This window comes from Zingiber officinale, chromosome 10B (assembly GCF_018446385.1).
Source record: "Zingiber officinale cultivar Zhangliang chromosome 10B, Zo_v1.1, whole genome shotgun sequence".
In the NCBI taxonomy this organism is placed as follows: Eukaryota; Viridiplantae; Streptophyta; class Magnoliopsida; order Zingiberales; family Zingiberaceae; genus Zingiber; species Zingiber officinale.
The window spans coordinates 23,011,863-23,026,047 of record NC_056005.1 but is presented as its reverse complement, the minus strand read 5'-3'; the positions used below and the strand labels follow the sequence as shown (position 1 = coordinate 23,026,047).

General features: G+C 41.3%; 1 protein-coding gene across 1 annotated transcript; it reads right to left on the bottom strand.

Annotated features, from left to right (window-relative positions):
- Nucleotides 1-11,316: 11,316 nt before the first annotated feature.
- On the bottom strand, nucleotides 11,317-13,337 carry LOC122028572 (pentatricopeptide repeat-containing protein At3g05340-like). The gene has a single exon (XM_042587416.1). The coding sequence runs from the start codon at nucleotides 13,305-13,307 to the stop codon at nucleotides 11,415-11,417; it is 1,893 nt and encodes a 630-aa protein (XP_042443350.1). The 5' UTR covers nucleotides 13,308-13,337; the 3' UTR covers nucleotides 11,317-11,414.
- Between the last annotated feature and the right edge of the window lie 848 nt (nucleotides 13,338-14,185).

The window sequence follows — 14,185 nt, the reverse complement described above, 5'->3', positions numbered from 1 at the left end:
TCGAGCATGGAGTTAAATCAAACCAACCAAACTCAAATTGACTTAAAATTGGGGAATAATGGCGGAACGGATTTTTTTTTTCCTTTCCATCCCACTCCATATGTGGCAAAAGGCGATTCGATGACTAAGATATGAGGGAGGTCATGCTCGATCACATCGAATTTCAACCCCAAGACCTCATGTGGCAACACCTCATGTCTTAACCATCGCACCGTCCCCAGAGGACTTCCATCCCACTCCATATGATATTATGGCCCATATTATAATGGTTACGAAATCATAATAGTTATAATGATTATAATAATTATAATTTCGTAACTGACGCATGGTTAATATATAAACTCGAATTTGTCATGTTAAACAAGTAAATCGTAGTTATTATAATATGAACTTATTTGGTTCATACAACTAACTGATAGAATCAATTAATAGGACATGATAATATCGAACAATGTATTGAAAGAGTATCCTCCCATTTTATAAGCAGTTCGATTCTTTTGTCCCGAAACTTTCCCTGTCCCTCTGTCCTACGCAGTAAACGACAAATAGGAACAGTATTTCTCGCGTGAGAAACACGTGACGCCGAAGAAGAACGAGTCAAAATCGTCGAAAACACTGCGACGCCAGAAACCTGTTCACGAACTCACGCCGCCCTCTCTGTGCCCTAACGGTCCTTCCCACGTCGTCTGTCCCGACGAAGGCCCACCGGTGCGCAGTTCAAGCCGTCTTTCGACTGTCGACGGCAACAGAGACTCCTTCCCACGGCGTCTATCCCGACACAGGCTTGTCGGTGCGCAGTTGAAGTCGTCTTCCGACTGTCGACGGCAACAGAGACTCCTTCCCACGGTGTATATCCCGACGAAGGCCCGCCGGTGCCAAATCCCGTCGTCTTCCAACTCTCGACGTACCCTAACATTTCCGTGGAGGTCAATCCCTTCTCCTTCCCTAAACCCTTCGTCGTGCCCTAACATTTATCTTCCTTGAACCTAAGAAAACCATTTAACAATTAATCTGTTTTTAGTATTTCTCTATGGATATTTTTTAGACTCTTTCTTGAAAATCATTTAACCGTTTAAGCTTCTTATCACTTATGTTGGAATCTTGTATTCAATTGTTAATTGTGCACATTTGCTTTGCTTTGAAGCTAGGCACAATTCATTCTGTTCTTTTGATTTTATTATTGATAGTGAACTTTCTCATGCACGTTTCAAGATTGGTACAATGCAAATTCAAGTTGAAGAACACTTGAGCTTTGATGGTGCTATCAAGTAGATTGTGACATAGTTATCTCTTGATAATATTATGAGAGATCTACTCCTACACACTTTTAAATGATAGTTGAAGACATCAATCTATATAAATAGATACTATCTTAAACTTGAGTTTGGAGTAGACACGCCTTAATGGACTTCCAGCTGCTAGTTGGCTGGTGGTGAGAGCTGGACTCCATTGATCCTTGAGTATGTCCAAGCAAATGTTGACATTGCTGTTGATGTTTGGATGGAAGACCTTTGTCTTGAATGCTACCTTTAGATGAACTAGCAAACTCACAGATTCATCTCTGAATTAGGATTCTAAAATATATGTTTTTTTTATAGCAGTCGAAGGGACATAATTTGTGTAGCATGCTTATCATAATGAAGTACATCATTATAAGTTGCACATAATTTAGATGATGTTTTTTCCTTTACTTTGAAGATTCAATTTGTCTCATTTCGGACTCTGAAGGGGTTCTTTTAATTAGTTCTAATTTTGTTGAATTTTATTTTTTAGGTTGATGTTGAATGACATCATCAAGTAACAGCAGTATCGACCATACCAAATTTGAAAATGTACAATGCAGGTACTGCGGACTAAGAGCATTGGTGCTGGTATCTAGATCAATGAACAACCCAGGAAGACTATATTATGAATGTAAGCAGCATGGATGGTTAAAGTGGGTGAGGTCTGATACTAGACTAAATGAAGATACCAGTGCTATACATTCAAGGATGTTGCCAAGAGTGGAGCCGAGGGTAGGAAGTGAATACATTGCGTATCCTAGACACAATATGAGAAATTGGAATGTACCGCTTATCATTTGGATATTAGTGACAGTGGACTTATTTCTTTTGGCTGTATATTTGTTTTGTTTGTTAGTTGGTCTAGTTTAGTAGTAATGTGATAAAGAAATATAATTATGGATGATATTGACATGTGCTTTTATTGTTTATGGATGGACATTAGTTATGTATTCTTCAGTTAGCTTCGTATGTCAACAAATGATGTTATGATATTATCTTTGCTTATCTATGTCTAAGCTATCTTTAGCACGCATTGCCGAGATTGCTTCCCACTTTGAATTGTTCTTTGTTAATCTCAAATAATGAACATAATTTTGGCCCAGATTTTCTGCTAATTTATGACCAAATTAGATTGATAGTCATTTGTTAAGTAGATTGATGAGTTAGTCTCATGTCATTTAGATCGAGCGTGAGGAAAAAATATACCGAGCATTTAAAAGGCGCATCGAAGAGATATCTTTATGACGAGCTTTGCAGAATTTAATAAGGATTGAATTTCGACAAAAGTACTCTCGATTTCTGATCAGAATTAAATAAAATTCTTAAAATGTGCGTAGGTTTCGGACAGTGAACTTTATTTTTTATTTTTTTGCTAAAGCCCAATTTAAATTCACCAAACCCATACAACAATAATGATTTTTTTAAAAAAAATAAATTATAAAATAATTTGTTTTAACGGCTCTTCAAAATTAAGAAAAAACTTTATTTAAAAAAAATAAGAAGAAGAAAACTCCCATATTTTATTGTTCCATGTTACAACGTCAAAAATTTATTGCTCGATGAACACAAACTCCCATATTAAGCCTCAATTTTGTGTTTTCAGCGTTGCAGTGTTAAATTTGGTTCATCATCAATGCTAACTTCTCATTGCAATAAATCTGCCAGCCAGCGACTCATGAAAAGAAAGACAAAAGAAATAAATTTTCTCATTGCAATAAATTTTTTGATGCTATTTAAAGACAAAAGATCAGTCCACATTGCAATAAATCTGCCAGCCAGCGGCTCATGAAAATCTCCATTTGATGATCACACACTAGATCAGTCCACCAAATCCTAACTAAGCATACCTCAATTTTGCCTTTTCAGCGTTGCAATGTTAAATTTGGTTCATCATCAATGCTAACATCGAACTGATTTCAACTAGAAAGGATTTGTTTTTCTGATGCTATTTAAAGACAAAAGAAAGACCACATTGCAATAAATCTGACAGCCAGCGCCTCATGAAAATCTCCATTTGATGATCACACACTAGATCAGTCCACCAAAGCCTAACTAAGCATACCTCGTCATGGCTGGATCAGGTTACCAAGAATGTAGAGTTAGCTAACAGCTACTGAAGTTGATCTGTATAATCATACACTTTTAATAAGTTAACCATACCAAAGACTTACCCCAAAATTATGTAAAGATCCTAGTAAAAAAACTCAGATTCCTGGAGACGTTATATTGCATAGCAGGAGGAAGAGGTTTCACAATTGTATCTATACTAAAAACCCGTTGAAGAAACTGCAATGCAAGGGAAAATAGTTTCAAAACCAACAATACTTTAGTATCAAAAGAAAGTACTTAATTAATGAACTTTTAGTAATTCAAGCACTAAAGCCAGCTGGTACATTCAAAGATTCTGAATACATGATATCAAGATTCTGAGAAGTCATATTAGTGAACTTGATTACCATTATAAGTGCATTGATTCAGTATCAAGATTTAACTAAGGTTCTATGAAAAACATGAATATGAACAAATTATTACTTACTGCATATCCAAATGTATTGGAAATCAAACCATGATCTTGGCAGTTCAAGATATCTAGACAAGTATCTTCCTTAGATACTCTCTAAATCATTTCAAATTATAAAACAATTAAATATCCATTATAAGAGTTAGTTTCTCACCATCATTCCGGGTCATTTGTTTGAAAATAACCAATATCAGAATTAACCTGAGATGGTTGCGTTGACAAAAGTGGTTGAAATTGAGTTTCGGCCATACTCAAACCTTCAACACTAGGCATGCAACTTGTACTTTCATAATGATCTTCTCTAGCCTGGTGATCCGGTGGTAAGGACGGGGGACTCTCATGGGAGGAGGGTCAAAGACACGTGGAGGTCAACCCCAAGTTCGTGCCGAACGGAGGATGTCGGGCCGAACGGAAGGATGCCCTGCCGAACGAAGGATGCCGGGCCGAATGAAGGATGCCGGGCCGAACGGAAGGATGTCTTGCCGAACGAAGGATGACGGGCCGAACGAGAAGGATGCCGGGCTGAACGGAAGGATGCCGGGCTGAACGGAAGGATGCCCTGCCGAACGGAGGATGCCGGGCCGAACGGAAGGATGCCCTGCCGAACGGAGGATGCCGGGCTGAACGGAAGGATGCCCTGCCGAACGAAGGATGCCGAGCCGACCTGACATTCGGCCAGGAGCTTCCCGGGCCGGACAGAAGACAACCCGACCATGGGCGGGTTTCCGACGCTCATAGTTAAAAGGGTCACCTGGCCGAGCGGATAGCCCGCTCGGCCGAAGCATAAAGCATCGTTGCTATGTAACACTCTCAGCCGAGCACCCGGTCCAGCACGTATGACCGGCCAGACGAAAAGGGACTGCCGACCGGCCGGACACTCGCCATATAGTAAGGAGAACAGGACAAGGAAACATCATCTGACAGCGGGTATGTCCGAGGAGCAGGCCATACGCAGGATCTTATGACAGGGGTCCGCTGTCCCGTCAAAGACGTGCTCTGACTGTAGCAGTAAGGGGTCAGATAAGCTTTTCTGACAAGCCCATATGGAGGTATGGGCTAAGGACATGTATTCGCCTCGATATGTGTGCGTGAGTCCCTTTCCAGCCCTATATAAAGGGCCTCACCCTTCACCGGAGGTACGCACTCTACGATTCTTGGAGCCACTTTCTTGTTGTCGAGCTTTGTCTGACTTGAGCGTCGGAGGGTCGTCGCTGGGAACCCCTTCCCGGCCCGACTTCTGTGCAGGTTCACCGGAGGTCCGTGCGGCTAGTCATAAGATCTACGTCAGCCGCTTGGAGAGCGCCACGTGCCCAACGTCCGTTGATTCAGCTTTCGGACAGGATCAATTTGGCGCCGTCTGTGGGAACGCTCCTGCATCTGATCGGAAGCAATGGACGAGGCTGGACGACCGCCCACGGTGATGCTCTCCACGAAGGAGCTCGACGCTCTAATCAAGGCAAAAGCAGCTAAGCTCGTGGAGCAACAGAGAGAGAATGTGCAAGCCGAGCGGCTGAAGCAACAAACAACGTCAGCATCAGGTGGCCGAGCGGAGGCAATGATCCCTGAGCGGACGCCTCCCCTGAGACAATGATCCAACCGGCATTCAAGGGGGAGCACCGCCGAGCGGATGAAGATGGATTGAGACTTGGATCAACCATGAAGCGCAAATTATCTCCAGCCTTTCCGGGGCAGGGTGAAAGGTGCACCAATATAATGTGTGTTGTATATTTTCCGTTTGGCTGTATATTTGAAATGCAGGAAGCAAAATGTTAAAACGTAATTGACATTATCTGCCGAGCGGACTATCTCCATGATGTATAAGATCTGAGGCACCGACTCAATGTCGAAGACCCCGGGCCGATCGGCCGGGCGTAAAAATTATCCGAGCCAAGTCATCGAAGACGAAGACCCCTCGCCGCTCGGTAGGGCGTATGTCATCAGTGTTAAAGTTAGCCTTAAAGGCCGTCGAGCTCCGATGTTAAAAATCGAGAGACGAGCCGGCGTCTATAAACCCTCCGAGCGGAAGACCGTCGAGCTCCGACGTTAAAAATCGAGAGACGAGCCGGCGTCTATAAACCCTCCGAGCGGAAGACCGTCGAGCTCCGACGTTAAAAATCGAGAGACGAGCCGGTGTCTATAAATCATCCGAGCTCCGACGTTAAAAATCGAGAGACGAGCCGGTGTCTATAAATCATCCGAGCGGAAGACCGTCGAGCTCCGACGTTAAAAATTGAGAGACGAGCCGGCGTCTATAAATCATCCGAGCGGAAGACCGTCGAGCTCCGACGTTAAAAATCGAGAGATGAGCCGGCGACTATAAACCCTCCGGCTGGAAGTAATGCTGTTTAGCGGTAATTCCAGTTAAAGCCATGCATGTATTCAACTAAGCGAGTCCGGCGGACCAAGTGTGCAAGCGGGCGGGTTACCAAGAGTACCCCGTAAACATCTGACGAAAATCCCATTTGCAAAACGAGATATATTCAGCCGAGCGGACTAGTTATACAAAATACTTCGTGAGAAATCCCTTGCAAAACGCAAGAGAGGTGGGATGAGAGGCAATTAATGAGGAGAAGCGGAGGATGGTTTCTTGGATGCACCGCTCAACACTACGGGCGTCTAGTCAATTGGACTATGCGCCTCCTTCGACTAGACTTGAAGGGGAGGCATGTGATCCGGTGGTAAGGACGGGGGACCCTCATGGGAGGAGGGTCAAAGACACATGGAGGTCAACCCCAAGTTCGTGCCGAACGGAGGATGCCGGGCTGAACGGAAGGATGTCCTGCCGAACGAAGGATGCCGGGCCGAACGAAGGATGCCGGGCCGAACGGAAGGATGCCGGGCCAAACGGAAGGATGCCGGGCCGAACGAAGGATGCCGGGCCGAACGGAAGGATGCCCTGCTGAACGAAAGGATGCTGGGCCGAACGGAAGGATGTCCTGCTGAACGAAGGATGCCGGGCCGAACGGGAAGGATGCCGGGCTGAACGGAAGGATGCCGAGCCGAACGGAAGGATGCCCTGCCGAACGGAGGATGCCGGGCCGAACGGAAGGATGCCCTGCCGAACGGAGGATGCCGGGCCGAACGGAAGGATGCCCTGCCGAACGAAGGATGCCGAGCCGACCTGACATTCGGCCAGGAGCTTCCCGGGCCGGACAGAAGACAACCCGACCATGGGCGGGTTTCCGACGCTCATAGTTAAAAGGGTCACCTGGCCGAGCGGATAGCCCGCTCGGCCGAAGCATAAAGCATCGTTGCTATGTAACACTCTCAGCCGAGCACCCGGTCCAGCACGTATGACCGGCCAGACGAAAAGGGACTGCCGACCGGCCGGACACTCGCCATATAGTAAGGAGAACAGGACAAGGAAACATCCTCTGACAGCGGGTATGTCCGAGGAGCAGGCCATACGCAGGATCTTATGACAGGGGTCCGCTGTCTCATCAAAGATGTGCTCGGACTGTAGCAGTAAGGGGTCAGGTAAGCTTTTCTGACAAGCCCATATGGAGGTATGGGCTAAGGACACGTATTTGTCTCGATATGTGTGCGTGAGTCCCTTTCCAGCCCTATATAAAGGGCCTCACCCTTCACCGGAGGTACGCACTCTACGATTCTTGGAGTCACTTTCTTGTTGTCGAGTTTTGCCTGACTTGAGCGTCGGAGGGTCGTCGCCGGGAACCCCTTCCCGGCCCGACTTCTGTGTAGGTTCACCGGAGGTTCGTGCGGCTAGTCAGAAGATCTACGTCAGCCGCTTGGAGAGCGCCACGTGCCCAGCGTCCGTTGATTCAGCTTTCGGACAGGATCACCTGGTATAAAACAAAATATAATGATTTAATTCTATATATTTTTTCAAATGAAATGACAACAAATAAACAACACTTTAATAAGAAAGGAGGTGAAACCTTAACAATTATTAAAGTTTGGTTATTTTTCCTCGCCGCTTTTCTTTTCTTTGAAATCTTATCTAAGCCACTTTTCAATCTCTTACCTGAAACTGCTTTCTTCTTTGTTTTAATTCCTTTGACTCCAAGAGAGTTTCCTTCGCCACTTTTAAACTCTCTTTCAATAGAGTGTTGGGCAGTTGGTTTATTAACTTGTAACCTCTCATCCACCATCTGAATCATACTCAACAAACCATCTTTAACAACCTTGTAAGTGTCTTCCCTCTCTGCTTCCTTGGTAACCAGTTGAACATACAATCCACTCAATTCTTTATATCGCATACTGTTGCAAGTTTTTGGATTCAAACTACCTTTCTCTGCAACAAGTTCAATAACTCCAAAGTATCCATCTTTTGCTTTCCGTGCCCACCTTTTCAATATATACTCACTTGGGATTTTCATGATATTTTTCATCGTAAATATTTTCAAAATATGAGAACACAAAATCCCATCAAAATCATATTTTCTACAGCTACACTCGATCTTTTAACTCCATGAATAAAGTGTAACTATATGATGGTAACTTTGTATTTTGTATATGATCCAACATTCTCATAAATGTGTATAATAGAATCATGAGATTTGTACCACTCTTGTTCAAAACACTTATATGCCTCAGGAGTATAAATAGAACATGCATGCTTTAAAATTTCAATTGGATACAATAGACATGGAACACTTGTATTTGATCTAAAATCAGCTTTTAACTCCTCATATCGACGATTATCAAGCAACCTTTGGAAGTAATTGAAAAAGTCTAAAAACTTGTGTTGATAAGTGACATATCTTTTCAGAATACTATTCATGCTCTCACTTCTTTGGGTTGTAGTCATATCTGCACAAAACATATGTCGTCCATATACTAAAGCTCATTTTTCTTTTATGCAAAACATACGTCTCAACCAATCATTGTCTTCAAGTGCATACTTGATCAACATCATGTTCCCAGCTGAAATAAAATCTTCTTCTTCATCAAAATCATATATACACGAGGCAAAATCTTTAGTAAACTCTTTGAACTCAGAAAAAACTCTACTCAAATGTATTGCCGCATTTTGATAAATGTGTCAAATACACAAACGATGATGTGTTTCAGGCCATCTGGAAGTCAAAGCCTTTGCCATCGCTGCATCTTGATCTATAAGAATAGTTATTGGTTTTTTTTTCACACATAACTTTAGTAAATGTATCAAACAACCACTCGAATGTCAAAGATGCTTCATCATATAATAAAGCTACACCAAAAATTATGGATTGCTTATGATGATTAACACCCACAAACAACGCAATTGGACGACCTTCATTGTTTTTCCTGTATGTTGTGTCAAAGCAAACAACATCTCCAAAATTGTCATAATCAGCTCTCATTTTAGCATCACACCAAAAAATATTAGTTATCAAATCATCTTCATCAACTTGAATAACATAAAAAAAATTAGGATCATCAAACTGCATTTTCTGTAAATATTCCAATACACCTCCTGTATCACCAACTCTAATATTTCTTGTTCTTTTGGATCGCAAGTAGTTGTTGTAATCTTGAGGAATAAAACCTAAATTCTCCCTCCCACCTACTTGTTTCACCATAAGATCATGGGATGCTTTTGGGGGGATTCCCACATCACTTGCCATCTCAATCTGTATTGTCGCAGAAGTAGATATATTTCTATAACTTCTGTAGAGGTGAGTTTTGTTTGGACTTCAAAGATAATGATTATGCTCTTTAACAAATTGCTCCACACTCAAGTTGTCATTTTTTCGACAACTAATCTTCATTTTATCCTCACAACCAAATCTTGTTTCAGGACGATGAGATTTCACATAAACATCTCGTTTGTCTTTTCCCCTTTTTCTTTGTGCACAACAACAAAAAATCCTGTCAACTAATTTACCCGATTTATCATTGTGGCTTTTACTCCTTCTTATGCCAAATCCAACTTGTTTAGCATATTTCAAATAAAATTCATAGGCATCCTCTTTTGTCTTAAATTTCATACCGATTTTTGGCATCAATTCTTCTATGATAGATGTGTCATCACTCATCAATAACATGGTAGAGTCCGTACCCTCATCGATAACATCAAACTCATTATCCCAACAATCTTCGTTTACATCAAAATTCAACCTACGACAACTCGTAGATTCAACCAACGACAACTCCATTAAAATTAGCTTGATCCTGAACAAAAAAAAAAAAAAAAAATCAAGAAATGTATATATTTTCTACACATATCACAATGTGGATTCTAAAATGTGATGACAAAATAGTTATAGATAATTAAAAACTGAGCTATTTTTGCATCAACAGTGATTCGAATGAAAGTAGAACCATGGAAGTAGTAGGGAAATATTATGAAGATTTGCAAGACAGAAGCTTAAACTCATGGTCAGTTCTCTAAATAAATCAAAAGAACAGAATGAATTGTGCCTAGCTTCAAAGCAAAGCAAATGTGCACAATTAACAATTGAATACAAGATTCCAACATACGTGATACGAAAGAGTCGAACAGATATCCATAGAGAAACAATTAACAACAAACTAATTGTTAAATGGTTTTTTTAGGTTCAAGGAAGATAAATGTTAGGGCACAGAGAGGGCAAGTGGGAAGGAGAAGGGATTGACCTCCATGGAAACCGGTTGCCGTCGAGAGTTGGAAGACGACGGGATTTGGCGCTAGCGGGGCTTCGTCGGGACAGACGTCGTGGGAAGGAGAACCTATTGGGGCATAAAGAGGGCTGCGTCGGGATTCAACTGTCGATTGGGAGTCTCTGTTGCTGTTGACAGTTGGAAGACGGCTTGAACTGCGCATCGGTGGGCCTTCATCGGGACAGACGGCGTGGGAAGGACCGTTAGGGCACAGAGAGGGCGGCGTGAGTTCACGAATAGGTTTCTAGCGTCGCAGTGTTTTCGACGATTTTGACTCGTTCTTCTTTGGCGTCGCGTGTTTCTCACGCGAGAAACACTGTTCCTCTTTGTCGTTTACTGTGTGGGATAGAGGGACAGGGGAAGTTTCGGGACAGAAGAATTAAACTGTTTTACAAGAGGTTGATGGAGGAATCCTTTTGATAATTTGAATAAGATGGTCCTAATTTTTTTCCCCTTAAAATTTGATCATATAAATAATACCTTAAAGACTTTATGTTGCATACTCTGTGCACAATTAATTTTTTATTAATATTTAATATTATAGTCCAACTTTAAATTCTAAAGTCAAAATCTTATTATCATAATAAGAAATAAAAAAAATAGATTTTAAAAAATATATTTAATACTATAATCTAACCAATAAATTTTAAAGGTAAAATTTTATTGTCATAATTAGGAACTTTAAAAAAATAAAAAATATATAAAAAAAAATAAAAACTGCATCAGAAGAACATTTCTATATATATTAAAAGTCATTAAATTTAAACTTATCATTTTAAAAATTATAAATCTTTATTAATATACATACAGGTATTTCAATTTTATCCTATTAATCAAATCTTAATCAAAATATAGACCATTCAGATTATTTATATGTGATTCCAAGAATAACATTGATATTATTAGTTTTACATAAGTTTATGGAGATTTGGTGGGGTGAAACAAAATAAAATGAAATGGGAATTATGATCATTTCTTCTAGTAATTTATTCTAAGATTTTGATACAAAATGCTACATTAAACAATCATTTCATGGTAGTTATTTCCAAATCATACAACAAAGACCTTTTGTGCGCCTCATGCTCCTGGTCCCTAACAACAGCAACCAAGTTGTTCAATACTTCATAAATCACCTTGCCTTGAGGATGAACCCTATCTTCGACGACGAAAACATGCACCTCCTTCTCCACTTCAATCCAACTTGCTCCTGTATCCTTCTTCACTCCTTTCTTCTTCATCTGCTTGAGGATTCTAGCTCTCTCGACCAATCTTCCCTTCGATGAACATATGTTTGCCAACAAAACATAACCTGCAGGGCATTCTGGTGAAATTTCAAGCAAACGTTTTGCAGCATATCTTCCTATCTCCAAATCAACATGAATGCTAGAAGCACCAAGCAATGCCTGCCAAACTTGAGCATTAGGGCCGGCAACTGCACAAAGATCTTTAATGAAGTTCTTTGCATTGTTCAAAAGCCCTGCTCGACCCAACATGTCCACGACACAAGCATAATGCTCCATCCTCGGTACGATCCCGCGATGCAAGTGCATTGATTTTAAATACTCAATGCCTTTCTCGATAGAACCTATATGGCTACAAGCATGAAGCAAAGACAAGAAGGTGACATCTGTTGGTTCCATGCCTTCGGCTTTCATATGCTCATATAGCTTGAGTGTTTCCCCACCGTATCCATGACAGGCAAAGGCTGCTATGATCGAGTTCCACGACACCGAGTTCTTAACCTCCATCCGTGTAAAAATTTTGGATGAATCCCACAGTTCACCACATTTAGCATACATGTTGATCAGCCCATTAGAAACAAAAATATTTGATCCCAGTGACTTCTTAATGACCATTGAGTGTATTTGCTTGCCTAGAGAGAGGTGTGCCGAGGGACCAAATGCACCCAAAACAGCAGAGAACATGTTTTCGTCAATTTCTTTCCCTGATCTGACAATCTCAGCAAACAGTTTGAATGCCTTTTCCTCGAATCCATTATGTGACAAACCCACTAAAATCAGTGTAACACATACCTCATCAGTCTTTTTACAGGCCTGAAAGAGTTCAAGTGCTTCTTCCATCATGCCACATTTTGAGTACACATCCATTAGAGCACTTTGAACATGGAGGTCCATATGAAACCCAGTCTTTAGAATGAGACCATGAATCTGTCGTCCTACGGGGAGAGCACGCAATCCAGAACAAGCGAGGAGGACACTTGTGTAGGTAAGAGAGTTTGCTTCCTCCACAAATCGCATGTTGTGAAACATAGCTAAGCTATCCTCGGGCAGAAGGTTTTGAGCGAGCCCAGAAACCATGGCGGTCCAAGTAACCACATTTCTGCACCGCATTCCGTCGAACACCTTTCGGGCACAACTCGGAGACCCGGACCTAAAGTAAGCTGTCACGAGGGCATTGCCTACTGGAACCACTACTAGATATCCGCTAACAATTGTGCAAGCATGGATCATGGTGATCCCCAGGAAGAGCTCCATTTCGACATAGACTGACAAAACTGTGGAATAGGTAGCATGATCGGGAAGGCTGATCCCCGACTGATGCATTCGCTTGAAGTAGCCAATCCCTCTTTCCCAGTCATTCCCGATCAAGCAACCTGAAATGACGGAATTCCACGAGACGGAGTCTTTAAGCCTCATTTCATCGAACACCTTGGACGCGGCGACCATTTGGCCGCATTTGGAGTACATGGAGACGAGCGCATTCCAGACGTGGATAGCGTGGCTACGAGCGTGGAGGGCGAAAGGGTCGAGAATTTTGAGAATAGCAGCATGAAACGATGTCCCGAGACGATAGTTCCTCTCTCTGCCGCAGAGGGAGACGAGAGAACTGAGACACGCATTGGCATGGCGATAGTTGAGAGGAAGAGGAAGGGCTCCTCCGTATCTCATGCCTCTCATTCATATTCTTCCATTGTCGTAACTGCGAATTAACCGATCAATTTCTTTTAACGGTTTTGATGGTCGGTGAAAAATTCGTGGAAGGTCGATTATCCTAATATTTAGGGATATAATCGAGTCAAGCCGAGTCGAATTTTTGAATGTTTGAGTTTGACTCATTTATAATCGAGCCGAGCTCAAGCTTTATTTAACGAATATATTCATGGCTCACGAGCTTATTCGAACTTTTATCGAGTTTAAACGAGCTTAATAAATATAAATTATAAATTTAAATATTCATTAAAAATTAAATTATATATTTTTAAAAAAATTATAATATTTTAGTTAAAATTTATAATATTCTTGTTAAAATTTATAATTTTATTCTAATAAATAAATTTAATATATTTGTCTATATTTTTCATAAATAGAGTATAAAATCTATAAATTCAATATCAAAGCTATTAATTTTGTCATTTAAAAATTGATTCATGAGCTTAACGAATATGTTCACGAGCTAACGAGTCGAATATTGTGAAATTTGAGCTTGATTTATTTATTTTAACGAACCTCATTAAACGAGCTCAAACGAACTTTTATCGAATCGAACTTCGAATAGCTCACGAGTGACATTGATTTATTTATATTCCTAAATATTAATCTATGTCCGATGTCAACTAAAAAAATTCGTGTGAGATCAAATCGCTCATTGATTAGCGTTTCTTAATTTATTTTAGTAACGAATGAGAATAAAAAGCCGAACCCGTCCAGTTTGGATCCTCTGTCCCGAAGATGCCTCTGTCCTCGTGTCCCATTCAGAAAACGACAAAAAAACGTGCCAAACACGTGCTTTTGCTCCTTCGCTCTCTGTGCCGTGTAAACACTCGCCGAAGCCCTTT

Excerpts from the sequence above, each read along its gene's own strand:
- LOC122028572 (XM_042587416.1), bottom strand. The coding sequence starts at position 13,307 with ATGAGAGGCATGAGATACGGAGGAGCCCTTCCTCTTCCTCTCAACTAT.